We start from the raw sequence: 27,430 nt of genomic DNA on the forward strand, positions 1-27,430 counted from the left end.
TGTGCCAGAAATAGCGTTTGCACATGGGCACGCACAGCCGCGTGCTCCTGCGTTCCCGCGCGTGCTCCCCCACCCTCCGGCCCACCACGCAATCAGCGCGGCGGGCATCCGGCCCAAAGCCAGGTAAGTTTGGGGACCCCTGTTCTAGACCATCCCCAGTCTGCACTGAGCTACATGAGGGCCACATATCATGCAGTAATGCATATTAATGGGGGTATTGTCATGCACAACACACCAGAGGCTTCTGCCCGCATGAAATGCAATCTAATGACCATTGATGGGGGCTGTTACATGGTGATGTGCACCTATTGAGTACTATAGCTATACACAATGAGCCTTATTTTGTTTTCCTTCTCTCTCTCTCTCTCTCTCCCCACCCCCACCCCATCACTTACAGGGAAGACCAGGGGAAGCTGGGCTTAGAGGTGAACCTGGAACAACACCGGTGAGTTAACAGACATGCTCTTTCACCTTGAGGGCCTGGTGGGGGGACATGACACATGTACGGATTTGCTCTCTGTTTAAATTAACAATAGACTCTGGGGGAGATGGTGGTAGCAGTGTTTGCCTTCTCCCAAATATGCCTTGTGGCTTGAGTCGTGGAGGGAAGTACCGTGTTTCCCCTTTTTTAAGACACCGTCTTATAACTTTTTTTCCTCAAAAAAACACACGGTGGCTTATTTTCAGGGGGTGTCTTTTTTTTTAAGTGCTGGTACAACTGGGTCCCACTGGCTCAGGACACTCGGTGCTCTCTTCCGCGCACATTATAAACACCACACTCTAGCCTACTGTGCTATCCAGGTTTTACTGTCAACCAGGCTGGCAGCAGCTCTCCAGGATTTCAAACTTGGGGGTACCTGGGGGTTAAACCTGGGATCCTTCTGCTCCCCGGGCTCTCTCACGCCGGCCGAGGAATGAGGAGGGAGGCCGTGACCCGTCCCGCTCCGAGATGCTTGTGAGGGAAGCGCGAGGGGGACGAGGCTTGGGCCCATGCCCCTGGCGCGCGTGCGCGGCTGAATGACGAGCCGAAGTGGAACCTTTTCTCTGTGGGGGGGGGGAGACGCGCGCGCGCAAACACACACACACACACACAGAGAGAGAGACACGCACAGGGAGAGAAAGAAAGAGACGCGCGCACACACACACACAGAGAGACGCACGGGGGAGAGAAAGAAAGAGACGCGCACAAACACACACACAGAGAGACGCACGGGGGGGAGAGAGAGAGACGCGCGCGCACACACACACACACAGAGACGGACGCACAGGAAGAGAAAGAAAGAGACGCGCGCACACAGAGAGAGAGAGACGCACGGGGGAGAGAGAGAGAGAGACGCGCGCACACACACACACACAGAGACGGATGCACGGGGAGAGAAAGAAAGAGACGCACACAAACACACACAGAGAGAGAGAGACGCACGGGGGAGAGAGAGAGAGACACGCGCACACACGCACACACAGAGAGAGACGGACGCACAGGGAGAGAAAGAAAGAGACGCGCGCACACACAGAGAGCGTGCGGCTGCAGCGCTCACGAAGCAGCGCTGCACTTAGGGGAAGATGGCCAGGGAGGGGGGCTGCGGGGTCAAGGCAACGCGTGAAAGGGACGGATGGCGAGGAAGAAGTGGGGAGTGAACTGATTGGGGCTTTAACATGCCCGCACGCGCAAAAGGGAGGCTCGGAATGTGGAGATCGGTTCTGGCTGCTTCTCTTAAAGTGCCGCAAGTAACGAGCCTCTCTCTCTTTCCTCCTGCCGCTCGTGCCCTTGGTGCTTCGTGCGGCGCTGCTTCACGCTTTGTCAGCGCTGCAGCCGCCACCGCTTCTGGGCACCCACCCGACCCCGCAGGCTTCCTCCTCCTGCCGCGGCCGGCATTGCAGGAGCTGGGTCCTGCTGGCTGGTGCTCCGTGCGGCACTGCTGCACGCTTTATTGGCACTAAAGCAGCCACCGCCGCTTCCGGGCACTGACCCGACCCGGCAGGCTTCCTCCTCCTGTCGCGGCCGGCATGCTGGGTCCTGCTAGCTGGTGCGGAAGTATGGCTTATTTTCGGGGTATGTCTTATAGCTCTCAAATGGTTAAAAACCCTGCCATGGCTTACTTTCTGACTACGTATTAAAAAAGGGAAAACACGGTATTTGCTCTGTAGGTACCTTTCTGCAGTACCTCTGCTTTCCACTTGTAGTACACTGTGGTCTGGGTTCCCATGGGTGGATCAGAGGGGGGGGGGCTGATGGATGTTCCTAACACTGGATACCGGTAGGAGATGGTTTTTGTTTTCTCAATTATATGGCATTACTGTGCCTCCTCATTGCCATAACTGGAGTATTCTGGTGTGTTTCTCTGGAGCACTACTTGGAAAATAAACCCACATATGTAAAAATTTATTAGTAATGGAAGCTAGGGAACTTGTCCACCAACAAACTGGTGAAATACTGTATAGAACTGTCCCGGTGGGAATCCTGCCCTAAGACAACTATCTGTTGGTATAGCTTCCTTTATGTGTCTCCAGTTGGGAGTTCCCTTCTGCAGAGAGCAGCTTATATAGAGAGAGGGATCTCTAGGTCTGTGGTGTTGCTCTGACTTCTTGATGGTTTGGTTGTGCTCTATTGTGATGTCACAATGGAGTTGATCTCCCATAGGGAGAAGCAAGACAAGGAATACAGGAGGGTGGCCAGAACCCTCAAGGGAAAGACTAGACAGTTTGATATTTGTTTGTAATTTATCTCCCCCTGCCTACCTTTTTTGCTAATGGGTTTCCTTCCTCCTTTTGTCTAGAATGTTGAACGTGCCTTAGAAGCGAATGGAATTAAGGTATGAGTTGGCAGCCTCATTTGCCATTTTGCCTCCAGGGTTATGCTTTCCAGTGTATATCTATCGTGGGACCTGGTTCTTTCTGGTGAATAACCAGGCAGATGAAGGGAAACGTTTCTAGGCTCTGTCCAAAGTGCTAGAATTAAGCTTTAAAACCCTGGTACCTGGTTCCTTAAGGACCATCTTACATAGGGTTCACTTAGGAGACAGTGATGGTCACCAACCTGGATGGTTTTAAAAGAGGATTAGACTAATTCATGGAGGAGAGGGCTACTAGCCATAATGGATATGGTGGAGTCTCCTTCTTTGTAGGTCTTTAAGCGGAGGCTTGATGGCCATGTGTCAGGAATGCTTTGATGGTGTTTCCTGCTTGGCAGGGGGTTGGACTGGATGGCCCTTGTGGTCTCTTCCAACTCTATGATTCAATGATATGCTCTGATTCTGCAGTTGGAGGCAGCAATGCTTCTGAATACCAGGTGCTGGAAAGCACAGGAGAAGAAAGTGCTGTTGTGCTTGAATCCTGCTTGCTGCTGGTTTCCCAAAGGCATCTGGTCAGCCACTGTGAAAGCAGGTTGCTGGACTAGATGGGCCGTTGGTCTGATCCAACAGGCTTTTTTTAGGTTCTTATACATCATGAACATCACAAACAAATGAAGGTTCTCGAGTGCATCTTACAGTATACCTTAAGGTTTCTGATTGAGGGGTACCTGCTCAGGTACTTGGTACAACATCAGCACAGGCTGCAGGGATGGTGGGGGGAGCTGCTGTAGCCCACTGTCCTTTGATCTCCATCACCAAGGAATTCCTCTAGGAGGGCCTGCACCTGGTGTTGGCCTAAGAAAGAAGTAAACTAGAAGTAATGCTGGTGTATCTTCTACTCTGTTGCCCAGAATGTTATTTCTGGGTGCTTTTAGCATCCATGCTGAGGTTGCCTCCAGTGTTCCAGCTTCATGGCCTCCATGACGACCATAGGGCTCTCTCAAGTTATCATTGGTCCAGCACACAGGGCAGGGCATATATTAAGTTTGCCTTTTGCTCCAGATGTAGGAAGGGGTAGTCTGGAAATAGGGTGTGTGTGGAGACCATGCTGTTGAGGTTTGTGCTTAAAGGTTTGTGCACAGGGTGGTGGACCAATTCTGCCTCTTTTCATTTCCTTAACAGACAAACTCAACTCTCCCTCCTTCCTTTACAGATTTCCTTACTGCGGGAGATCACTGGTGCCTATGAAGGGAGTTCTGATCAATTCTTGCCTGCCCCTGTCCGCTGGAAAGGCATGAAGGGTGACAGAGGGGATCCAGGAGAGAGAGGGCCAGCAGGCAGAGAGGTGAGGTTTACAACTCCCTGGCTATTGTGCTCTGATGTTCATGCAAAGGTCTGATGGAGCAAACAAAATTTCACTTGGTGCCAAAAGTTGTTCACTATTGGTGTTAGTTTAACTTCAGGGGAGGGAGGTATTCCTCAGTGGTGGCGCTACTATCAGGAATGCCCTTTCGGAACTGAAGGATATAGTGGAGCTGGAAGGACCCAGAATTCAACGTTCATGCTCAGAATCTGATTATCTGACATGAGAGGTTAATAGCTGCTGTAGCTGCTGGGACCTGATTCAAAGCTCCTTTGGGGGGGATCCATCCTGTTGGAGTTACCAGTCTCCATGATGAAAAGCATTTGCAGAGGCGCTTTGCTCATAGAAATATCTGAGTTTCCTTTTGTAGAGAAAGCTGATCTGAGGCCTGTTAGATGATGCTCTATGTTTTGTTTTGTTTTCGCAGGGGCTCATAGGCTTCCCTGGAGAAAGAGGCCAAAAGGGAGACAAAGGAAACGAAGGCCCCCAAGGTCCAACAGGAAGAGCCATTGGAGAGCGGGGGCCAGAAGGACCATCTGGCCAGCCAGGAGAGCCTGGGAAACCTGGAATACCAGGGGTGCCAGGCCGGGCAGGAGAACTTGGAGAGGCTGGGAGGCCTGGAGAAAAGGTGGGTATATCAAAAGGTGGGAACAGAAAGAGACACCATTAACTGGGAAGGCACCAAATGTAACCAGGAGCTCAAAAGCCCCCAAGTAACCTTCGCCTACCCCTCCAGTGACCACATTTTCCGAATCCATTGCTTCCTCATAGTCATTGCATGAGTTGCAGAGCAAGAGAGGTTCTCCTAAGTGGGATTATCTGTGGGAAACATGTCTGAACATCAAATTGTTTGTTTATTTAAAACAATGAAAAGTTAGTTATCTCTCGCTTGGACTACTGCAATGCACTCTACGTGGTGCTACCTTTGAAGGTGACCCGGAAACTACAACTAATCCAGAATGCGGCAGCTAGAGTGGTGGCTGGGAGCGGCCGCCAAGACCACATAACACCGGTCTTGAAAGATCTACATTGGCTCCCAATTAAAAGTGTTGGTGCTGACCTTTAAAGCCCTAAACGGCCTCGATCTAGTATACCTAAAGGAGCGTCTCCACCCCCATCGTTCTGCCCGGACACTGAGGTCCAGCTCCGAGGGCCTTCTGGCGGTTCCCTCATTGCGAGAACCCAAGTTGCAGGGAACCAGGCAGAGGGCCTTCTCGGTGGTGGCGCCTGCCCTGTGGAACGCCCTCCCATCAGATGTCAAAAAGGAAAACAGCTACCAAATTTTTAGAAGACATCTGAAGGCAGCCATGTTTAGGGAGGCTTTTAATGTTTAAGAAATTAGTGTATTTTAATGTTTCTGTTGGAAGCCGCCCAGAGTGGCTGGGGAAACCCAGCCAGATGGGCGGGGTATAAATAATTTATATTATTATTATTATTATTATTATTATTATTTATTACAACACAGTTAAACCAAAATAAAGCCATGTGTTAACAATATACATAATAGACTCATGGCTACTTTCACATTTCCTGGATAGCTCGTTAGGACTTCTTTTCCGGAAACAGTTTTGTGGTTCTTTCTAAAACTCATCATTTTCTTTTTCCAGGGTGATCGGGGTGAGAAGGGTGGACAGGGAGAGCCGGTGAGTGGGTTTTTTATTATTATTATACTTTGTGAGTCCAAAACTATCCATCTTAGGACAGGTGCTAGATAAATCATCTTTAAAATTATCCATGCTGGAGTATTCATAGAAGAAGGAATTTGCCAATTATTTGTTCACACTAAAAATATATGACTTGTAGTGTAAACTGAAATCTGGAAAATTAACTTCTTTTGATATTGGCAGCTGCATTCTCTTAAGTGAGATTTGAGGTTGTGTTATATGATCATTAGCTGTGTGTGCACCTGGATGTTTTGTGACTAATTGGTTTCGCCTCCCCACCCCCCACCCCACCCATGTTACAATTTTGTCATGGTAAACATTGGGTTGGCTCTAGACTTTAGTTGGTCACACTTTACTCCCATTGAGATCAATTGTATTTATGTACAGCATGACTAACGCTCCACTGATTACAGTGGGACTAAAGTACTGTACAACAAATTGGGATCCAACCTATTGATCTGGTTCACACATAATGCAAAGGCAAACCAAGACTTAGTGTAAAAAGGTAAAGGGACCCCTGACCATTAGGTCCAGTCGTGACCGACTCTGGGGTTGTGGCGCTCATCTCGCTTTACTGGCCGAGGGAGCCGGCATGCAGTGTCCGGGTCATGCGGCCAGCATGACTAAGCCACTTCTGGCGAACCAGAGCAGCACACGGAAACGCCGTTTACATTCCCACTGTAGCGGTACCTATTTATCTACTTGCACCTGACGTGCTTTCGAACTGCTAGGTTGGCAGGAGCTGGGACCGAGTAATGGGAGCTCACCCACCCCATCACGGGGATTCAAACCGCCGACCTTCTGATTGGCAAGCCCTAGGCCACCCGCATCCCGCTTAGTATAAATGCATGTATATATGGGTTCCCAGAAATAAGTTCACAGCCACTTTGCTTCTCCTCTGGTTCTCGTACAGCTGCACTTCTGCTGCACTAAGTTTAGCTTCACATATCAACTGAACCCAGACTCATGGTTTGCCTCACTCCAGACAAACCACAAACTGTAACCGACTTTTATTCTTAAGAGACGACATGAATCTACCTTGCAGGGGAAAGGGTAAGGTCCTGTCCAACTATCATGAATGCAAGCTCCACTGATCTTGGATGCTCCTGGTTACCTAAATTTGCAGGCGGGTGGGGATAGGAAGGGAATGTTTAGATTGCTTTAATTGCTTGTCAGAGAGACAGAAAATACAGGTCTTAATTGGTTCATTTGGGAGAAACAGCAAAGGTGGGAGTGCCTTGTTCGCCAGAAAATGAAAAGGAGGCAGCGGAACAAAATCTCTAGTGCATGTTAGATATGCACATCCTATATAGACTGAACCTGAAACTATATACCAGAATTGAAAGGTGTACAGAAAGTTTAAGGGAAATATGCTTGGGGTTTGAAGAGGCTTTAGAAGCAAATAGACAGCAACAATCTAATGAAGCTGTGGACCCAGTCCGAAAGCTTAAGGAGAGATTTGTGAAAGGGGTCTATCTTGTGGTCTTGAGAAGGGAATAAAAAATTGCTGATTTGGCCAAAGTGGAGAAACTCCTTTCTTGGATTTTAAGGAGAAAAAGTCTTCAGGAAAACTGTCAAACAGACAGGGCACTTGTATACTGGTTTCGGTATGAATACAACTGTATACTTCTCTTGCTGTTGGGGTCCGGTTCTTGTTTAGGCAAGAGCATAGGAAGAGCTATACTGGATCATACCAAAGGCCCATCTAGTCCAGCATTCTGTCCCCACAGTTGCCAACCAGAAGCCCATGGGAAGCCCACAGGTGATATTCTGAGGCACTTGACCTCTGAATAATATATAGCCTTCATGACTAGTAGCCACTGAAAATTCAAATTTATTAGACTTCAGAGTGATTGCCAATCTGTCTCTCCGCATCTATCTCTGACAACATACAAATGCAGCTTCAGGACAAAGAAACTTTATTTTTTTTTAGGATTATATACCTACTTTGAGGATACAAATCCTTCTGAGACAAGATATTTGCCTCAGGGTAATTGGTGTCAGTCCAGTTTGGAGCAGGCACTGAGGGCTGCCTTACTTGAAAACAAAGTAGAGAAAGTAGACAGTGCTTGAATAATGAAATACATGTGGGATAAGTAAAACCCGCAATTCTGCATATAAGCATTGGAGGGAGGGAAGCGGATGTGTACCACTTTTTGTGCTTGCTGTTTTTCTGCTCCAAATCACCCTCATGTGGCTTTTCTCCACCACAGAGTTCTAAACTCATGTTTATTTATTTGCTTGTTTAAAATATTCATGAGTTCCTTTTCTAATAAGAAGCCTCAAAAGTGATGTACAATAATAAACCAAGCCCAAAACACAAGACTAAAATATTTAAACTGGAAGATTAAAAGCGAACACCTCAACACAAGTTTGGAACTCTGCTCAGGTCAGGGAGAAATCACTTGGGGGAGGGAAGTAAAACAGAGAGATAAGCAGACAAGGACAGGGTTAAGAACCCTCCCCTCCCCTATACTGCTTTTTGGTTCTGAATCCCATTCTCAGGAAATGTATGTATGTATGTATGTATGTATGTATGTATGTATGTATGTATGTATGTATTGAAAGTGGCATCTGGGCCCTGTTACAGATGTTTTGCCTGTAAAGTATGGTAGTTCTGAATGATATACCTGTGGTGGGCCCATCTCCCTGTATTCCTCATTCATCCCATGCCTTTAGGAGTCACTGGACAATGTCTGCTGTTGTGACACATTGCGGGTGGGGGTGAGTAAGACTTGGATCACTTCTTTGGCAAATCATCCATGTATTTGATCATTACCCTGTTTCTCTTGTCCCCAGGGCAGAGATGGCTTACAAGGGCCACCAGGGCCACCAGGACCCAGGGTGAGTGATTCCTTCAACTGTGTGTGTGGTTAATACGAGTTCAGCATCTAGGGGACGTGTATGTGTGTGGGGGTGGGGGTGTGTGTGTGTGTGTGTGTCCTAATTGCTGAACTCATATTAAGCTTGTTCACACATTGTACTAAGCACAGCTAAAAGCTATATCTACACAGGTGCATATATTTGTGTAAAAGAATGTGCACTTTTTGATTTCTGTAAAAGAATGCACACAGTTTGATTTGTACAGCCCAGCTCTTGTGAGCATAAATGGTACACTTATTGAATGTAACACGAGGAAGACCTATAATAAGTCAATGTAAAATGATGTTGATCACTGGTGTTGAGTTATATCCTGAATTCTTTGAACTCTGTGAGAAAATCCCTGGGTTTTGAAAACCCAAGGAAAGGGGAGACATAGACATCTTCTGCCCCTAGTCCTTGTGGATTGTACCCTGTGGCCATGAATGCCTTGCCCTAGACAGCCTTGTGTGCTTCCTTGGAGGCAATTCAGTGTTTTGAAGCTCAAACAGATCCCATCCCTTTACTCCTTCCTATTTTGCCCTGCCTACTTACTGGCTAGATTTCTAATGGGAATAAAAGTTAAAGCTTTTCCCTAACACGTGCTGCTCTAAATTGATACCAGGCCTCAGAAGTTAGCGTTGAGCATTTCCCGTCTTCCAGCTGAGTCCAGGGTCTTCAAATTTCGCTGCCTACTTTAGTTAACTAGAAAAAGCTCAATGAGTAAGTTATGAATGCCCATCAATGTAAGGTCAATCTCAAACATACACACACACACACACACCACACACACACTCTTCTGCTCCTGATTCTGTGTGAACTTTTTTGAATTTGCGTCATAGCCTAGAAAAATTAATCAAGCATGAAGGATAGCTTGGATAGCTCTGTTGGTTACAGCATGGTGCTGATAACGCCAAGGTTGCAGGTTCGATCCCTGTTAGGGACAGCTGCATATTCCTGCATTGCAGGGGGCTGAACTAGATTATCCTCAGTGTCCCTTCCAACTCTTAAAGTTTTATGCTCAGGGAAGGATGGCTCCTAAGCTGCATGTGGAACAGATTAAGTCAAGCAATTCCTACAGCTCTATTAGCAGTTAGTTCTTGAGAGGTGATCCAAGTATTGGGATATCCACATAAATGTTCTTTGCATGTAGTGGAGAACAGTACAGGTATGTGACATTCTGTCAGAATACAGACAAAACATGAAGGGATGTTAGAGTGTGCAGGGTCTTGTTTCTGTGCAGGAGGAGAAACCCCATTGCAATTCTTCTTATTTTTCCAGGTGGATGGAGTGGAAGGGGGTCTCCCGGGGCTTCCAGGAGAGCGTGGGTCTGCAGGACCCAAGGGAAGCAAGGTTAGTGCCCTTTCCATGCCAGTCTTTTCTCAGCCAATGGAGACTTCCCTACCTATGCACATAGCAGCTTTAGGGAAATTCCCCCCCCCACTCCCCAGAATAGGGCTATGCTCCACTCTCCTAGTGGTTTTAATAATTTCAGTTCTAAGCCCTGTATTTTTCTGACCATGAATGGTAACAGAACTCGCATTTAGCTCCCCAAATCAGGGAGCCTTTCAACCCACAACAGAATCTGAGACTGCAGTATTGTAAACTCTCCCCACTTTGAAGACCTTCAGTGGGGCATTGGGGTTTTTAACCAGTTGGTTAAATATAAACAGAATTGCTGAGTCCCAAACCCTCAATTTATCTGCCATTTTGAGATAATGAAGAATGTGATGAGACAACATAGAAAGGCTATATTAGAAATCTTCAACATGTTCTTTCTGCTTCCCTTTTAATATTCATCTGTTAAAATTTGCTAAAAGATTAACTTAAACATTAGTTAACTAGCATCACAATCCAGCACAGGTCTGCTCAAAAGTAAGTCCTTCTGTGTTCACTGAGACTTGCTTCCAAATAAGTGTGCATATGATTGCTGTCTTAAATCTTTGCCTAGTAAATTACAGCCCTAGTAATTTGAAAAATAAAAACAACAACAACAGCAAAGGTGTGAACCATGTGATAGACAGAAGCTTGGGAGGAGCAAGGTAGCAATGCAGGCATCCTTGTTGAGCTTCACATGATAGCATTTGTTACTACTTGGGCCATTATGGGTGATGAAAAATAACTAGGCCAGGAATGAAGCATCCATGACCCCCCATATGATGGATTCCCAAATCCCTTCTGCCACAGCCAATGATTGGGTTGATGAGGGCTGTACCCCAGCAGTACCGCGGAGGGCCAGATTCCCCATCCATGGACTAGAACTCACTTCTTTGAGGCTTGCAGCAAACAATTCCCCTTTTTCTTCCCCTTGTACAGGGAGAGCCAGGAGAAGATGGCGAGAAAGGCTCTAGAGGCGATAAGGTCTGAGTATAGTAAGTCTCCCACCCCTGCATCTCTCCGGCTTCCCCTGTGCCTGCTCTGTGCCTTCGCTTGCCAAGAGGGGGACCTTTACTTTCCTGCCGAGTGTTTGGCTTTGAAAAATCTTCTTTTTCTCTATCCCTTTCATGGGTTTCATGAAGAACTCAGCAGTGCTGAGCCGAAAGGGGGGTTACTTGCCCTCCACCCAAGCAGGGGTGCAACAACAGCTATGACTAAGAGTGGGATATCCCTGCTCACCAAAGCAGGAATTTCCTGCAGGTGTTTTCCTGGCCTCACCATGCTTTCCTTCAGAACTCAGCTTTGGGAGCTTGGCTTGCTTATTCCCATGATTATTCTCCCCCACCCCCACCCCACCCCCTTCCAATACCAAAGGACCCTACCCCACTCCCAGAATTGGGGTAGAAACCATGGATAATGACTGCTGGCACTCCATTCCTCGAGGGTTAGGGTCTCGACTCTCTCTAGGTTCATGGTCTTCCTTTATGCCAAGGTAGCATAAAGTTCTAGCTCAAGGGCCCGGAAGAAAGGTGGGACATGAAGGTACTAAATAATATCACAATAAACTGATTCCAGTGGGACTTCATGTGCTTACTTTTCAGGTTTGCCCTTGATGTGTACATCCCCACACTTCTCACTATTTCTCAGGGGGGGGGGTGAGCCAGGGCTGTCCCAAAACATTGGCAGCCTCCATCCATGCCCTCGGTTGAGCTGAGCCCAAGTCCCATGCTGGTCTCCTGGGGAAGCAATGCAGACAAACGCATCATAGTGGGCAGTCAGGTGGAGCTGGATATGGATTGGCCCTTGGGATGGAACGTTGAAACAAAGGGCCCCACCTACTTGCCTTTGTGACATCAAGCAACGTTTTGAATTGCAGGGTGAAACTGGGCAGAAAGGGGAGAGAGGCGAAGCCGGCGAGAGAGGCAGGGATGGGGCTCCAGTAAGTATTGGTGATGGACCGCTGTTGGAAATGGTGGCAGGGGGAACCTAGTTCTGAAATCGCAGCTGTCACTGCTTCTTCTAATAATAAACAACACCCTGTTTTGGGGAGCAGTGGGGCTTGGGGACATAGTCCACGCCCACCTGCATTTGATGCTGTTCTACGCTGTGGCTGCAGAGATGGTATTTGATGCCTTGTTGGCCTTCTGTTTTCTCTCAGTGACCTTGAATTCTATTTTGCTCTAGGGGCTTCCAGGAGAAAGAGGCCTTCCTGGCCCAGAAGGGAAAGCAGTAAGTAAAAGTGGGGGGGGGGTGGAAGCCTCAGTATTGGGGTGGGAAATGTGTGTGATTTGGGGAGTAGGACAGAAGGCAGGAAAGAGAGAGCAAAGAGAAGTATTCAGAGCTCAAATTATGGCAGGAAAGGTGGAGGGTGGGCTTATTGAAATCCACAAGTCATATTCCCCAGCTCCAGCCTAGGCTTTTTCTCCATAGCCTTCTAAAAACAGTTGCTAAACCATTCCAGGAACAAAAGTCTTGCTTCAAGGCCTTCCATCTGCCACACATAATTCTGTATAGTACAGGGTGGCCTAAAAGTTTACAGTTGAATCAGTGAAATTCATGACAACAGATTATATGGGTACACATAACTAACACACAACAAAGTGGCAGTTAAATTTCAGGCTGGCAGTTGGGAAGTACAGTATAGTGGAGTCAGATAATTTTCCTTTACTGATACTGTGAATGATGACAGCAAACTTGAGTCAAGAAAGTGGATTCTAAAGCAGTATACCTACTTTTGGGCCACCATGGCAGAGAGACAACATTATCTTATATTATATTATATTATATTATATTATAGTCAACTTATTTCTTTTCATATGAAGCAATATAATTACATACAGAAGCACGCACTGTTACTTTCTGAATGCTTTGTGTTTGAGGTTTGTTTCATATTCTGCATATCTTGCAGAACTTGTCCATCTGAATATGTTCTTCCAGAGGTTGTCTGTGTAGCTGGTGGTTTTATCTGACCGGATTGTTGGTTACTATAATCTATGAAGCTGCAGTAGTAGCCTTATTCCACAAAGTCATCCATTGCAGAAGTACTTCATGCTACCTCTTCTCCGCTTTCTTAGCATCTGTGCTAGCGTCATAGTCCAGACATAATTGTACCAGATCTCCAAAGAGATTTTTTCTTCAGTTTTCCAACATTTATACGTTGCTCTTATTTTCCCCTTTACATATTGATAATAGTAGTGTCTGTTAGGCTGGGCACTTGTGATGCTTCTCACTCTGACCCACAGAGTCTGGGTAGAATCCCTGAGGCACTAGGAGCCCTGAGTGGTGATGGGCAGGGGAATATCCTTCTGCTTTACCAGCAGCAGAAAGCCAGGGTGAGATTCAAGGAGAAGAAATATTGTGGGGATAGAGGATTCTCTTCACAATACATTTTCCTTTCACACCTAGTTGGAATCCATCTCTGTGTTGCTGTGTGCGCCTTCCTTCCCCACAGTAACAGCGTGCTTTGCCTTCTGTGTTGAGTGTTCTACGCTGATGTAACAAACCATTTCTAGGACACTCCCCACCCACCCCTGTTGTCTTGAGAACACAGTGGATTTTTGCAGGAATCCACCTTCCATCGATGCTGTCCCTTGCAGACCATCATCCTACTGAAGAGGACTCAACTGAAGGTTCTTCTTCTGAGTGGAGCAGCCCTGCTCCATAAGAATGTTCAGAAACACTCAAGCATCCGGACAAATGACTAGAAGCTTCCACACACTGTCTATGATGCCTTGTCCTCACTCTTTTATGGCCTTAGGAGCCCCAGTGGAATGGTCTGTGTGGTGTTCACAGATGGCCTCAGATCTGCCTCAGTAGAGCTCCTTTGTGCAGGGGAGCTCCCTTTTGGCCTGACAGAACTCAGCACTTCCCACAGCAAAGAGGAAACAGGATAGCAGCCTCAAATCCCCTCCCCCTCCCCCAGAAAATTACAGTTGTACCTTGGATCCCAAACGCCTTGCGATATGAAAATTTTGGCTCCCGAACGCCGCAAACCTGGAAGTGAGTGTTCCAGTTTGCGAACGTTCTTTGGAACCTGAAAGTCTGACGCGGCTTCGTGCCTTGGTTCCCGAATGCTTTTGAAGTCGAACGGACTTCCAGAACGGATTCTGTTCGACTTCCAAGGTACCACTGTATGTTTCCAGGCCATTCAGAGGACAGTCTGTCCCCTTTGTTGGAGTGCTTTATGTTACTGGTTCATGTGTGTCTGTTTTCTGTGTCATTCCCTCCCATCCAGGGCCTGCAGGGTGTTAGAGGGCCCTCCGGCCCAGCTGTAAGTAACCTTTCTTGGTAGGCCTCAGCTGACCTGAGTCACTGGCTGTGGTTGGCTTCTTCCGCTCGTTCGCTGTCTCTCTCTTCTCTCTCTGTCTGTCTCTAGTGCGGTAGGAGCAGCTCTGCTTGGCATTGTGTTGTGAGATAAGGCAAGGGCCAAGCAAGGCTTGCTTGAGGGATTGCTCTGGGTCTTGCTAACTCTCTGGATATTTGAATTGGATCTTTGCAGGGCTTGCCAGGCTTCCCCGGAGTTCTGGGCAGACCGGTAGGTGCTCCCTTTGCTTCTCCCACCTGCTTGCTGTATCTCACTTGCCCCTCACCTTGCATGTAGCAATATGCCTCTTGCTAACAGTCGTCTATGGAGTGTTTTCGTCTTCACATCACACTATAAGCTTTGAAGGGGAGAAGGGCAGGGCAGGGGGAAGTCGTTGGCAGTGCGGTCAAAGCAGAGGCCTGGGGTCCAGAAGGAAGGAACTTTAACCTCTTTCTGTACCTGTTGAATGGGAGTTCAAGATAATGAATCTTGCAGTTAATATTTGTAAACCATTGTTGATGTTGTTGGGGTAAATGCAAGAGGGAGAGTCCACAGCTCTAATAGCAATTAAACCATGAGGTCACTGGGTGATTGTAGACCAGGAGTGGCTAACCATGTTTTTTTTGGCATGAGGACCATATTCACCCTTAGCCAACCCTCTAGCATCTGCATATCAGTGGTGGGTGGGTGTTCTGCTGCCACTACTAAAATAAGTGGGACCTTACAGGTGGCATCAAAAGTGCTTGGAGGGTTAGGTCAGACCCCCCAGGCAGGGGCTAAAGATCTCTGCAGTAGACCAAACGACCATCTCTCTGCCTCAGGCTTTCCTCCTTCACCCCAGTAATTTAGAGGTTGTTTTTCCTCTCCCTGTGAACCATTTGAGAGATGTGATGTGTACAAAGAAATTTATTTTATTTTGTGCAAGTATACAAGTATGCTTCACAGGAACTTATGCAGTCCTAAGTACAGGTGTGGTTTGTGGAGAATCACTGGGAAATGTACTGTGTCCTGCCAGTTCACACAATCCTTTCCCTAAGTATGGTATCTGCGAGCATGCAGAGGCTTGATAATGATTGCATTTTGGAAATTTAGTGGTGAAAATGTCTGTGAACTGTCCCGACGTGGAGAGCTCTCCAGGAAGAGGGGCAGAGTAGTTCATATACTGAGCTGTGGTTTCAATGCTCCATATCCAGTACTGATTGTGTTTCTTCATTCATTTCAGGGTAACCAGGGAGATACTGGACCACCAGGCCCTCCTGTAAGTAAAACTGGCTTTTTTCCATGATATGTTATTGCATCCTAAAATCCGCTTAGCCAACCATGCATAGAAAAATAAAGGTCCCCAGTGTTTGTGGCAAGGATATGTAGTGTGTGCAGCCTGGATTGTTCCATTATCTAGTAGGCTAAGTTCTGAGAGGAGACAGCACCTCCAACTTGATCGGAGGCAGAATATTATGTATTGCACACGAGATTTCTGGCAATAGTTGCTTCCTTCATTTCTGTATCAACCTTGTTGTGCTTTGGTTACTGAAAATAATTGCCTTTTTTTCTTTTCAGGGTCCTATTGGCCCTCCGGGTGCTCAAGGTCAACCTGGAATAAAGGTATGTATCTGATTTGATCACCAAGAAGCCAGAGAATGATAGGGCTTTTAGAACTACTTTCTACCCAAACCAGTGACAGCTGGAGGCTTACACTCCCAGCCTTCACCATCGCCTGCAGGGAACACCACAAACACATCTCCGAATTCCTATGGAGAACTATGTTTTCTAAAAAAAAAAAGGGACAGGAACCCTATTATGCCAGGTGGTTAGCCCACACTCTTCTTTGCAGAAAATGAAGAGTGTTCAAAACAGGTTCATAATAGTGAGTTGTTGCGTTTTATTCTTCCTATTTACAGGGCGATGCAGGAGAGCCTGGCTCCAGCACCCGAGTAAGTACCTCTAACCTTCCCTAGCCTTCCCTCCCCAGCACAGCTTTCCTGCTGGTTCCTAGTCTTCTAGCCTAATAGATGTCATTTCAGGGCCTTCGCTCATTGCCAAAGTGGCTCTCGTGAGTTTTACCTTTCCTTTCTGACTGTTGATATTTCGGTGTTTCTTGAAAAGCCCAGTTAGTTGGGAATTCAGTACCATTAGTCCGGCTGAGTGTAAGTTTGATCAGAGGTTTCTCATCTCTTCATTGCAGGGTCCACCGGGTCTCCAGGGGAATGTTGGACTCCCAGGATCAGTAGGACCACCGGGACCTGCAGTACGTGACCAATATGCTTCCCTAGCTTCAGAGCTATTGGAGAATTAGGTTGGGAAGTTCATGTCTCCTCCTACATGTTTATTGATGCTTTCTTGTTTGCATTTATTTTCAGGGTCAACAGGGCCCTCCAGGGTTGCCGGGACAAGTGGTAAGCTTGCTTTGCACCATATGCCGACAGACTCCTCCACACGCCATACCACTTTACACAACTGATGGTCGTTCTCCAATGATTCAGGCTTTGGTGCCTGCTTGAGTTGAATCCCCATTGGTACATTTCAGGCCTAATGCCCTTATGTTTGTCTTTTTGACAAAGAGCAGCTTGACTAACCAATTCTCTCCCTGTGTGGTGGAATTCATTCTCGTTGCCCACTTATCCAAACACACCCAATATGCAGCTGGTTCCCTGGCCATCGTGCCCTCCGAGCAAACCTGTTTGTCTAAAACACTATGGAATGATTTCGTTGCAAAATATATTGCCTGTGTTGTCCCCTGTGTACAGACAAGGTCAGGCACTAATTCCAGCTGTTTTCTCTCCATGTCTTAGGGTCAACCTGGGAAGCTAGGTGTGCCAGGAAGGGATGGAGTGCCAGGGAAAGACGGGGAACCCGGACTGCCTGGGAAAATGGTATGGCCTGCAGTGTGAGGTTGTAAGTTTCCTATCTAAACTGTGATTCTTTTCAAGACTGGGCAAGACACCAAGACTCAACTTACATGATCTTGCCTTGCCTGTGCACCAAGGGCTGGTTACAGAAAACGGACTTGATTCATCAACTTTGCATTCCTAATACCTCTGTGGCATCATATGCAGACCAGAGGCTCTTAAAAAATCTTCTAAGCCCCCTATCTCTGTGGTTTTGTATGAAGCGCGGGGATTAAGCTTGCAGGTTAGAGAGCAGCAAAGTATTTCCTGTAATGGTTCAAATCTCATTTTTTGATAGGGTCAAGTTAGCCATTTTTGAAGCTGAATTCAAGACATAGGGCAGTGGTTTGAAAATGAATTACAGTAGTCATACTTTATGATCAAAGAGGCCACCTTTTATGTGAAGTCCTCCTCTTCAAGGAAGCAACTGCTCCCAAGCATTTGAAAGTCACTAGCTGCAATCCTGATTGCACAGCCCAGGGGAGTAAGAAACATTTAACACAATGAGACTTGCTTCCAAGTAAATATGCATAGAATTGCATTGTCAATGAGGGGCAAGTGAGCCTACCTAAAGTCTTACGTGTTATTAACTACTTTTCAGGGTGTCCCAGGACCAGCAGGACCTGCCGGACCCAAAGGAGAACCTGGGGATGCTGGGCTCCCAGGACAAGTGAGTAACAATCTCCATTTTTTTCTGGAGCATATGCTTTCTTTCTCTCATTTGTTCTACTAAATATTTTTGTTCTAGTAAATACTGGCTGAATTTTCCAAATATACATTGTTTCTAATGGTTAAATATTTTTACCACTGCACTTGGAAGCACTCAAGGTGACTTGTAAACTATAAAAGAAAAGATAATTATACATTTTTTTACAATGAACATTGTCTCTGTTTTATTTTATTTAATGAAATTCAATATACCGTTCAATTCTAGTAAAACCTCAAAGCGGCTTATGAAACAGCAAGAACATTAAATTAAAATTACCAGTAAAGGTAAATTGTCTCACTTTGCTGTTAAGCATCCATCTCTCTTTCTCCCTGACTGTCTATAGAGTGTTGTGGGGCCTCCTGGAGCAAAAGGTGAGAAGGTAAGCTACAAACAGGGGGAAAGTACAGAGAACAAGGTGAGGGGCACCAATTTGGGGGTCACCTCAGATGCCAAACTGTCTTGGGCCCGCCTGGTACAATGTACTGAACAACAGTATGATGCATTCTGGTGGCACAAGTGGACAGAAATACAGCAGACCTGGGTCCTTTGGCAGCTCAGTGAGGATTGTAGAAGCAGTTTCAGGATTATGACTCGAAATCTGCTTGCCGTACAAATATTACCCCTTCAAAAGTGGTGATGTCTCCAGCGGGTGCAGATCAGTGCTAATTTATTTATTTTGTATTTTATTACACTTATAGCTAGCCGTACTTCTGTCATGCAATCCAAGGTCATCTTTGTCTGGTTTTCAGCCAATGACCCAGACCTAGTGAGCTTCCACATAGTGGTAACCTCATGTAGAGCTTTCAAACTGTATCTTGGAACTTGGATGCCATAACTTGTCAGAACTGTGCTGCCTGTTCACTAGCGCTGTGAGCTATGGCTCTTCCACTTCAAAGAGAGTGGCTTTGCTCCTGACATTTTTCCCAGCAAGACAGAAAAAGGAGCATACTCTCTCTGTGTTCCATAGTCTTCATGGAATCTAAAGAGGGAACTGAATTCAGTCAGATAAAACAAATGTGCCTGGCACTTACTTTCTGGAAGTGTAGGGAGAAGAGAATACCAACTTTTGAGGGTGGGGTGGGAAGTTTGATTGGATTTGAAGGGAAGCTTCAGCCGTACTGATAATCTACATTATCTGTTTTAGGGTTCACCTGGTGACTTTGATGGGGAAATTTTTGGGAAACCGGTGCGTTGGCTTTTCTTATTACTCCCCCCCCCCATTTCTGTTTCTCAGACTCTTGTTTCCCAAGCCAGATATCAATGCTGATCTTTCTACTTTACAGGGTCCCAAAGGTGATCGAGGCATTCCAGGCCCTCGAGGAGAAAAGGTGAGAAACAGATTTCCAAGAAGGAGCCTTGGTATGCTGTGTCTGTGTCTGTGTGTCTGTCTCTCTTTCTTTCTTTCTTTCTCTCTCTCTCTCTCTCCCTCTCCCTCTCCCTCCGTCTCTGGAAGCTGAGGACTTCATGGAAGCCCTTGAGGCCTTGGCTCATTGTCAGTGTAGATACCTCTAGATAACCTTCCTTTCTCCATGCTAGGGTGAACCTGGGAATCAAGGAGAGCCTGGAGATCCTGGAGAAGATGTACGTACTATGTAAAATGAAATGCTTGATCAAGCTACCACTACAAGGAGGTACCCCTGTCCAATGAATGTGATTTGGATGTTGGAAGAGTAACCATGCATCATCTGATTTCCTAAAGTGAGGTGCCTGTTTCCCCAGGGAGAAAACCCCCTAGGGTAAATGAGTGTGTGTGTGTGTGTGAATGTGTGTGTGTGTGTGTGTGTGTGTGTGTGTGTGTGTGTGTGAGAGAGAGAGAGAGAGAGAGAGAGAGAGAGAGAGAGAGAGAGAGAGAGAGAGTGTAACTGGAGGGACAATAGGCTATGTAGAAACATAGCTGCCTGTGGACAGGCTAGGCAGTGACAAAAAACCTGAGGCAAGTCCTTGATAGGCAAAAAATAGACCTTGTAAAGTGTGATAGATAGAAATGAGTTTATTTTTAGAGTGGTTATTCCTAATTTAGTGCAATACCCTGGGGAGGATACCCAGTACCAGCAAAACTGGACAACCTTTTCTTTAAAACCCCCAAAACAGAATTCAGTCTATAACATACCCAAGCAACTAGTTCAATGGTTACTAATGCTTAACAAAAATCTGCCTTCCTGTAATTTAAACCTATTACTTGCTAACATCTTCCTGCCTATCCTCAGAGGATCTGATGGCCGATTCCCCTCGCCCCGTCTTTTTTATACTGCCTTTTTTGTATTTGTATTTGAAATGCATCTAACACCTTTTGCTATTTTTCTGTTTTTGGATTTTAATAGGGAGCCAAAGGATCATCTGGGACCAAGGGAGAAAAGGTATACAGTGGTTCTCATGTGTTTTGTTGCAGCTTCTGTTGGTTAAAGTCCAAATGTTTATTAAATCTTTTAGGTGTGCTTTTATTGTCCGTGTGCAATATTCTGAGATGTTCCTAACTCTACATTGTCGCAAGTATATGTTAGTGGCTAGGAACTCAGTAGCAGTCAGAATGGTGCTCATAAATGGAGACGGAGGGCATCCATGTTCTATTTCATCTGAACTATCCTGTTCTTGTCCAGTTTGCAGCCCTCAGAGGAAGCTTGCCCAGTCCAGTCCAGACCCCACTGAGCCTGCTGAGTTAGGGAAGTTGTTGTCCCAACCAGAGCCCTGAGTCATCTTGAGGCTTAAGAACGGTGGAACAACCTTCTCTTCTGGTAGTTCCATCCCCTTGGAAGAGCTCTGAGCAGCCTTTAAAAGGTCTGTAGCTATTCTGCAGTCGCATGGCTCTGTGTGGTTGGGGAACAGGAGAAGCTGCAAGTGACTCAACCTCGGACACCGAGGATGATAGAAGAACCAATCCTCATCCCAGGACAGTGTAGAAGTGAGTGCTAAGGGATCCCCTTCAAGTGAGATGGCCAATACACCATCTAAATCCTCCTGAGATTGACACCAGGACCCCGAGGTAGGGAACATGACATCAATTTACTTCCCAGTCAGTGAGCCACCTAAAAATAAACTAAATTGTGCCATCTCTTCCATGTGAGCTAACCACCCACCATTAGCGCTCTTAGTGCAGTCTGTTGGGAAATAAACAACCAGATCTTAATAAGTATTTATTCATCATCTAGGCACACAATTGCTTTTTCTTTCATCTGCATCATTCAGGGTTCACTCGGGATTGGCCAACAGGGACCTCCTGGGCAAACTGGACCTCCGGGATTAAAGGTAATCCCTTTCCTGTTACTTCTGTGACCCCATGGTATGCAGCTTTTCAGAAATGTTCCCGTTTCTCCCCATTTTGTTCCTTTACACAGCTTTAGCCTCAGGATGCATAAGCCTCTTCAAACTATTTCAGCACTGCCCCTGGTGGACAGCTCCTGCTGAAGAAACTTTGCCATTCTTCTTATGGTTTGCAAATCAGAACCAGGAAAAAGTAACATCAAAGTACTATATCTTAGAATACAGAACCAAATACAGAGGAATGTTAATGTTCCGTAGCTGAGATTGTAAATTTGGAAATTGCTTCATTCAGTACTATACTCTAAGCCTGGGTTTCTGTTCCTTTTGAGTTTTAGCCAGATAAAAAAGATATTTCAAAGGCACATAATCTATTCATTTCTATTGTCTAGGTGTATTAGAAAGGCTAGAATAACAACTATGAGTGCAAACCTCATACTTTGCCACTTCTTTTATGAATTTATAGTGAAAACGGTTGTCAGATGTTTGGAATGGGGGAGAAGGGGGTGGGGCCATAAGGATTACCTATTTCTGGATCTGACATAATGTCATGCGGTTTCTTTTCAGGGAGACCCTGGCTTGCCTGGACTCCCAGGACCTCCAGGTTCACCAGGCACAGCTGGGATTCCAGGCCAGTCAGGTCTGAGAGGAGAAAATGGACCAGCTGGCCTTCCAGGACCTCCAGGAGAGAGGGTAAGAGAGGTCACCGCCACCACCCTTCCAGCTCCAATGCTCTTCCTTTCTTTGTTGCCAATATAAATTAATGGAGATTCAGGTGTGTGGCTGTTCCACGACTGAACATTATTCTTTGGTCGGGCGCTTTGATCAGGTGCCCCAGCATTGGCATGTGATTCTGAAGTTGTCCATAGCAATGAACATTGCCCTAGTTTATTTGGACTTGCTTGTAGCCTTTGAGCAACCCAGCCTGGATCTAGACAAAGAGGGACATCATGTGGTTCTGGATTTGGGTTCACTGAAAAGGATGAATCGTTTCTAGCCCAGCTGAATAAAAGCTTTTGCAGTGACAGCTGTTTTCCTTTCCAGGGTCAGGCTGGCTTTCCTGGAAGGGAGGGCACTGCAGGACCTCCAGGTCCACCTGGACCACAAGGACCAGCGGTATGTATAGCATTTGGAATGTGGGTGTATGGTGAGGATTGCATAGATAGATAGATAGATAGATAGATAGATAGATAGATAGATGCATTCTAGCTGGATCCTATCCCATGTGCCACTGTGTTCCTTGTGTGTATTCCTGTGTGGGTGCTACAATATTAACCTGTTTGATTGTTTTCTCCCCCCCCCTTTCCCCATCACTTTTTTTTATCATAGGGTACACAAGGCATTCAAGGAGGGAAAGGTGACAAGGTAAGCCCTGATTTTGCCCACTAGCCTCCAGAAGCTCTGAAAAAGATGGCGATCCACACATGGCCTCACCTACTTAATTTGTACAGTGTGCTGTTGCTCAGGGCTGCTGGTCCTTATGAATCTTGGTGCATAGAATTTGGTAGAATCTGGCAACTGGTTAAGAAATCTAAAAAATAATAATATCAGTTTCTAGTGTAAGAAAGGCAGGTTTTAGCACCTCTAGTCTCAGATCAGATAGTGTCAGTTTTAGATCTTGCAGGAAGTTTGTTTCTGCCCAATATCACACTATATAAACCAAAAAAAGAAGAACCAATGAACTGCTGCACTAATGAGACTTAGTTTTTTGCATTATTCAGATTTTTTTAAAAAACAAAACTTTTAATACCTTATTACTTAAGTTATATCAAGCCTATTTTTTCCTTGGAAATATTCTGACAAAGTTTGAGGATCTTTAAATAGATGCAAAGCTTTGCTGAGTTGCTGGCTCCTTAAATTCATTGAGAAAATATTGCACATAGCAACAGGATGATGGATGGATTTTCATTTTCCTCATTTTAAAAAAAGATTTTTTTTTTTAGGGGGCCACAGGTATTGGGCAGCCAGGTGCTAGAGGCGAGCGAGGAGATCCAGGACCCCGGGTATGTATCTTGATTCTGCTTCTCAGACTTAGACCAAAACTTGTGGGGTGGAATCAGCTCACCTCAGTATATAGGTGTTGCAGTCTAACTGTATCAGACAAGCAGCAAATAGAGACAGAGCAGTTGGCTATGTGGGATTTTGCACTGTTTGAAGGAAAAGTCTGTAGCAACCTTTTAGTTTCTGGTTTCCATGAGGAGGAGGAACAGATATGGCCATCAGGCAAGGAAAATGACTGACACCATTTTGTCTTTCTGTGGAATAAACCTTTAGAAACCCAAGCAGAACCCGTACTTCAAAATTTTCTGAAGATCTCCTTAGCTCAGGGGTTGCCAGTTTGGCAACCTCCACATGTTGCTTGACTACGAGTCCCATCATCCCTGAACACTGGCCATGTTGGCTGGGTCTGCTAGGAGTTGGTTTCCAACAACCTTTGGAGGGTGTCATGTTGGCTGCCCCTGCCTTAGCTTAACTTTGATGTGGCATCTTCAGGATTCATCTGCTTGCTGAGTGTTGTGATAGGTTCTTGCATTGGGTTCAGTCTACAGCTACAACCGCAACCTCTTCCCCATCCTGTGCTCTTTCCTTTCATCTGCTTCAATGCCCTTCTCCTCTTCTTTTTTTCTCAGGGTGAAGATGGGCGCCCAGGGATGGAAGGAGATCGCGGGCCTGCAGTAAATATCTTGACTCCCCTTCATTCTTTCTCTGCTTCCTCAAACCTGAGCATAAGCATTGGTTGCCATTCTGAAATGACCTCCCTTCTGTTTTGTCTTTAGGGGCCTCCAGGAAACAGAGGGGAGAGAGGTGACAAAGTAAGTAAAGCCTTTTTTGTGGGCTGGGGTGGGGAATTGTAAGAGGGAAATGAATGAGGTAAAGGCTCCCTTTGTGCCCTTCCTTCCTGCTGATCACTCAAATAGCAATATTTGTAGGGATAAAACTCTGGATCGGGACCACTGAAGGAAGGCTAAATCAGATTATTTGTCTCCTAGCGTTACCCACTGGTGTAACCACTCTTGGGCTTATGAGCAAAGGGAAACGTAGATTGCAGAGACTGAGAGTCAACCTCTAAGTGACTTGAGTCAATGAAAACGGCTGGCTTTTTTTTAGCTTATTCTGTAAATTTTTATTTATTATATTTCTATTTTGCTTTTCACTCACACAAATCACGAAGTGGCTCATAAACAATAAATAACAATAAGAGAACATCACAAGTACAACATGAATCATATAGTATAATTTACAAATTATCAGTAAAACATTTACAAACCGTCACGAAAGCAACCGCATTCTATAAAACGCTATTAACAAAATAACTAAAACAATAAGCTGAACAACACACCCACAGCAAAAGTTGTACTATAAAATTCGCAAGGCGCTTCAGCACTCATAATCCTCAAAACAATATTAACAACATGAACAAACTAGCAACCAAAAACAAACTAAGCACTCCCCACCCCCAGGACTCATAATCTTCCAGTCAGTTTATCAAAAGACACCTACACATAATGTCCGTGGTGGCAACATCGTTCAGAAGGTTCCTAGGGCTGGAAGGTGGGGCAAGGCAGGCGGAAAAGCCATTGCCTGAGGGCCAGCGCAAAGTCTTGCTCCCTTCATTATAAATATTTGAAATTATATTGACAATTCCACAAATATGTTTGCAGTTGGCCTAGTCTGAGGAGTAGAAAATATCCTGAGTGAGACTGGAATCTTGAGAACAATGAATTCAACAGAATTATTTTCACCTTTACTTTCTTCTCTCCTAGGGAGATGTTGGGCTCATGGGGCTGAAGGGAGACAAGGTGAGGGCTCCATCCATGGCAGGATTGTGATGATTGAACACAACCTTGTGGGATTCCAAGCCCAAACCCTTCAAAGCAAGGAAGGAAAAAACACATCCCTGCTCGCAGAGCTACTTCTGCAAACACCATGTTTCCACCTGATGCACATTAGACTGGCCTTGGGAAATACGATATCAGGGCATTCACTGACGAGCTTCCACCCACATACCTGCAGTAGCTCTGCTTATAGTCAGGTGGTGTCTGTACGGGGAAGGCTGTAGCTGAGAGGTAGAGCACATCCTTTGCATGCAAAAGGTAACCGGTACAAGCCCCAGCATCACCAGGTAGGCCTGAGAAAGAAACTCCTGCCTAAAAGAGACCCACTGCCTGTCATTATAGACCATACTGAATTGGATACAGTGATGTTCTGACACACAATAAGGCAGCTTCCAATAATGGTATAGTTAGCGGTATGTGGTGTTACCCCTAAACTGCAAGTTTTCCCCTGACCTTGCAATTGCTCTAATCATTCTGTAGCTGTGAGGTAAGCTGGTGCTCTCTCCTGGGCTTGTGCCTTGGATTTTGCCATGTTGTAACAAAAGGCTTCTGTTGATCCTGTGTGGACTGAAAATTTGAATTTGCCCAGGAGAAAGTGATTGTTGCTCACATGACCAACAGGAACAAAATTATAAAAAATCCTACCAGTAGCACCTTAGAGACCAACTAAGTTTGTCATTGGTATGAGCTTTCATGTGCATGCACACTTCTTCAGGTATCAGACCAACACGGCTACCTACCTGTAACTATGGCCAACAGGAGTGGGGGATGCAGCTGTATGATCTGATTGGCAATTGCTTTCTCTCAATTGCAGGGTGACACTGCCATTGTGGAGGGCCCACCAGGTGCTCGAGGGAACAAAGGGGAGCCGGTAAGTGTCTTGGCGCTATTAAAAAAAATTGTCTACCATGTGGCAGGTGGGGGGAAACATGTGGCACTGAAGTCTGCATCCCTAGTCCTTTCAACTAGTTTTCTTTCCTTGTACCTGTTGATGTTTCACGCAATATCATATCATATACCATTTGTACTCTTCCGACTGCACTGCTGGTTATTTACTGATAATCCCTCTTTCCCATCCTTTTCTAGGGAGACCGTGGCCTAAAAGGGATGGAAGGTGACAAAGGTGACAAAGGAGACCAAGGCATCTCTGGAGAGAAGGTACCAGAGCAAATCCCTGGGGACCTGCATAAATGACTTGCATTGGGTTGGGGTTGTGTACCTGTGTCTGAAGGCAATGAGCAGATATGGGGCCATATTTTACACATATCATAAAGTTGCCAGCTCAGAACGAGTGGTAGGTTTTTTTTGGGGGGGGGCTGCAAAACATTACTAGGACATCAGCAAGGCAGGCTGAAAGAAGTAGGTTCAAATTCTGTATTCTAACTGGTGTACAATAAGGTTACCAAAAGATATAATAACGGTACAATCACTTAAAATTAACCATTACTTCATAAAGCTTAAAGTGCTTGCTGAAATAAAAATGTCTTCTCCAAGTTCCAAAAGGGAGGAAGTTTGTCTGATCTCGGCTAGGAAGAAGTTGAACACATGACTCCCAGAGCCGGTGCATCCATTCAGGCGACCTAGGCAGCTGCCTAGGGCGCCAGAATGGAGGGGGCGCTGGCCAGTCTGCCCACCGCCCCCTGGTGCTGAGCGGCTTCAGGCCGCTCTCCAGAGGCACGCACATGCCTCCGGAGAGCAGACTTAAGCCGCTCTACAGCTGACAGGCGCAGTGGAGGCGGCCCCAGGCTCGCGCTCCCCGTGCGAGGCTCCGGAGGCGCGCGGGAGCCTGGGACCACCTCCCCCCACCTCTCAGCTGTTTTTATTTTATTTTTATTTTTTTCTACTTTTTTTTCTACTTTTTATTTTTTCTACTTTTTATTTTTTTCTACTTTTTATTTTTTCTACTTTTTATTTTTCTATTTTCTACTTTTTGTTTTTATTTTTTCTATTTTCTACTTTTTCTATTTTTTATTTTCTACTTTTTATTTTTATTTTTTCTATTTTCTACTTTTTGTTTTTTCTTTTTTTTTTTAATTTTTTCTTTTTTAATGGAGGGGGTGTGCCAGAAGGTGATCTCGCCTAGGGCGCAAAAAAACCTAGCACCGGCCCTGATGACTCCTAAACTCTGGCTTTGGCCTATAGTAATTTTGGGAAGTGATTTTTTTCCCTTCAGCACCAGGATGGGACAACCAACTTCTTTTTTCTGTTGCCCATATTTTTCATTAACGTTCCCCTTTATAACCTTTAGGGAGCGAGAGGTGAGCAGGGAGAGAAGGGGTCAGCAGGATTCCCAGGAGCACGTGGTCCTGGTGGGCAGAAGGTAAGAGGTTATCTCATAGTTCACTGATTACTGTTGTCCTATATGACTTCAGGAATGACACCGTTGA

General features: G+C 45.8%; 1 protein-coding gene across 6 annotated transcripts in view; it reads left to right on the forward strand.

The window, feature by feature from the left end:
- COL7A1 (collagen type VII alpha 1 chain) overlaps positions 1–27,430 on the forward strand; it is a 119,580-nt gene that overhangs the window by 71,266 nt on the left and 20,884 nt on the right. For 3 of the 6 annotated variants that reach the window (XM_088662326.1, XM_088662328.1, XM_088662332.1), the window contains 35 exons: positions 398–445; positions 2,778–2,813; positions 4,006–4,137; positions 4,583–4,783; positions 5,763–5,798; positions 8,619–8,663; positions 9,960–10,031; positions 10,995–11,039; positions 11,932–11,994; positions 12,240–12,284; positions 14,290–14,325; positions 14,554–14,589; positions 15,581–15,616; positions 15,916–15,960; positions 16,257–16,289; positions 16,541–16,603; positions 16,716–16,751; positions 17,148–17,228; positions 17,845–17,913; positions 18,296–18,331; positions 19,097–19,138; positions 19,236–19,280; positions 19,489–19,533; positions 20,274–20,309; positions 21,136–21,195; positions 21,775–21,900; positions 22,252–22,323; positions 22,537–22,572; positions 23,151–23,210; positions 23,838–23,882; positions 23,985–24,020; positions 24,972–25,007; positions 25,858–25,914; positions 26,130–26,201; positions 27,292–27,363. In XM_088662326.1, coding sequence (XP_088518452.1) covers positions 398–445; positions 2,778–2,813; positions 4,006–4,137; positions 4,583–4,783; positions 5,763–5,798; positions 8,619–8,663; positions 9,960–10,031; positions 10,995–11,039; positions 11,932–11,994; positions 12,240–12,284; positions 14,290–14,325; positions 14,554–14,589; positions 15,581–15,616; positions 15,916–15,960; positions 16,257–16,289; positions 16,541–16,603; positions 16,716–16,751; positions 17,148–17,228; positions 17,845–17,913; positions 18,296–18,331; positions 19,097–19,138; positions 19,236–19,280; positions 19,489–19,533; positions 20,274–20,309; positions 21,136–21,195; positions 21,775–21,900; positions 22,252–22,323; positions 22,537–22,572; positions 23,151–23,210; positions 23,838–23,882; positions 23,985–24,020; positions 24,972–25,007; positions 25,858–25,914; positions 26,130–26,201; positions 27,292–27,363 — 2,034 coding nt within the window. The remainder of the gene's footprint in view (positions 1–397; positions 446–2,777; positions 2,814–4,005; positions 4,138–4,582; positions 4,784–5,762; positions 5,799–8,618; positions 8,664–9,959; positions 10,032–10,994; positions 11,040–11,931; positions 11,995–12,239; positions 12,285–14,289; positions 14,326–14,553; positions 14,590–15,580; positions 15,617–15,915; positions 15,961–16,256; positions 16,290–16,540; positions 16,604–16,715; positions 16,752–17,147; positions 17,229–17,844; positions 17,914–18,295; positions 18,332–19,096; positions 19,139–19,235; positions 19,281–19,488; positions 19,534–20,273; positions 20,310–21,135; positions 21,196–21,774; positions 21,901–22,251; positions 22,324–22,536; positions 22,573–23,150; positions 23,211–23,837; positions 23,883–23,984; positions 24,021–24,971; positions 25,008–25,857; positions 25,915–26,129; positions 26,202–27,291; positions 27,364–27,430) is intronic. The other 3 variants (XM_088662329.1, XM_088662331.1, XM_088662330.1) reach the window with 3 other exon arrangements.

Source organism: Zootoca vivipara, chromosome 2, assembly GCF_965207765.1.
Source record: "Zootoca vivipara chromosome 2, rZooViv2.hap1.1, whole genome shotgun sequence".
Lineage (NCBI taxonomy): Eukaryota > Metazoa > Chordata > Lepidosauria > Squamata > Lacertidae > Zootoca > Zootoca vivipara.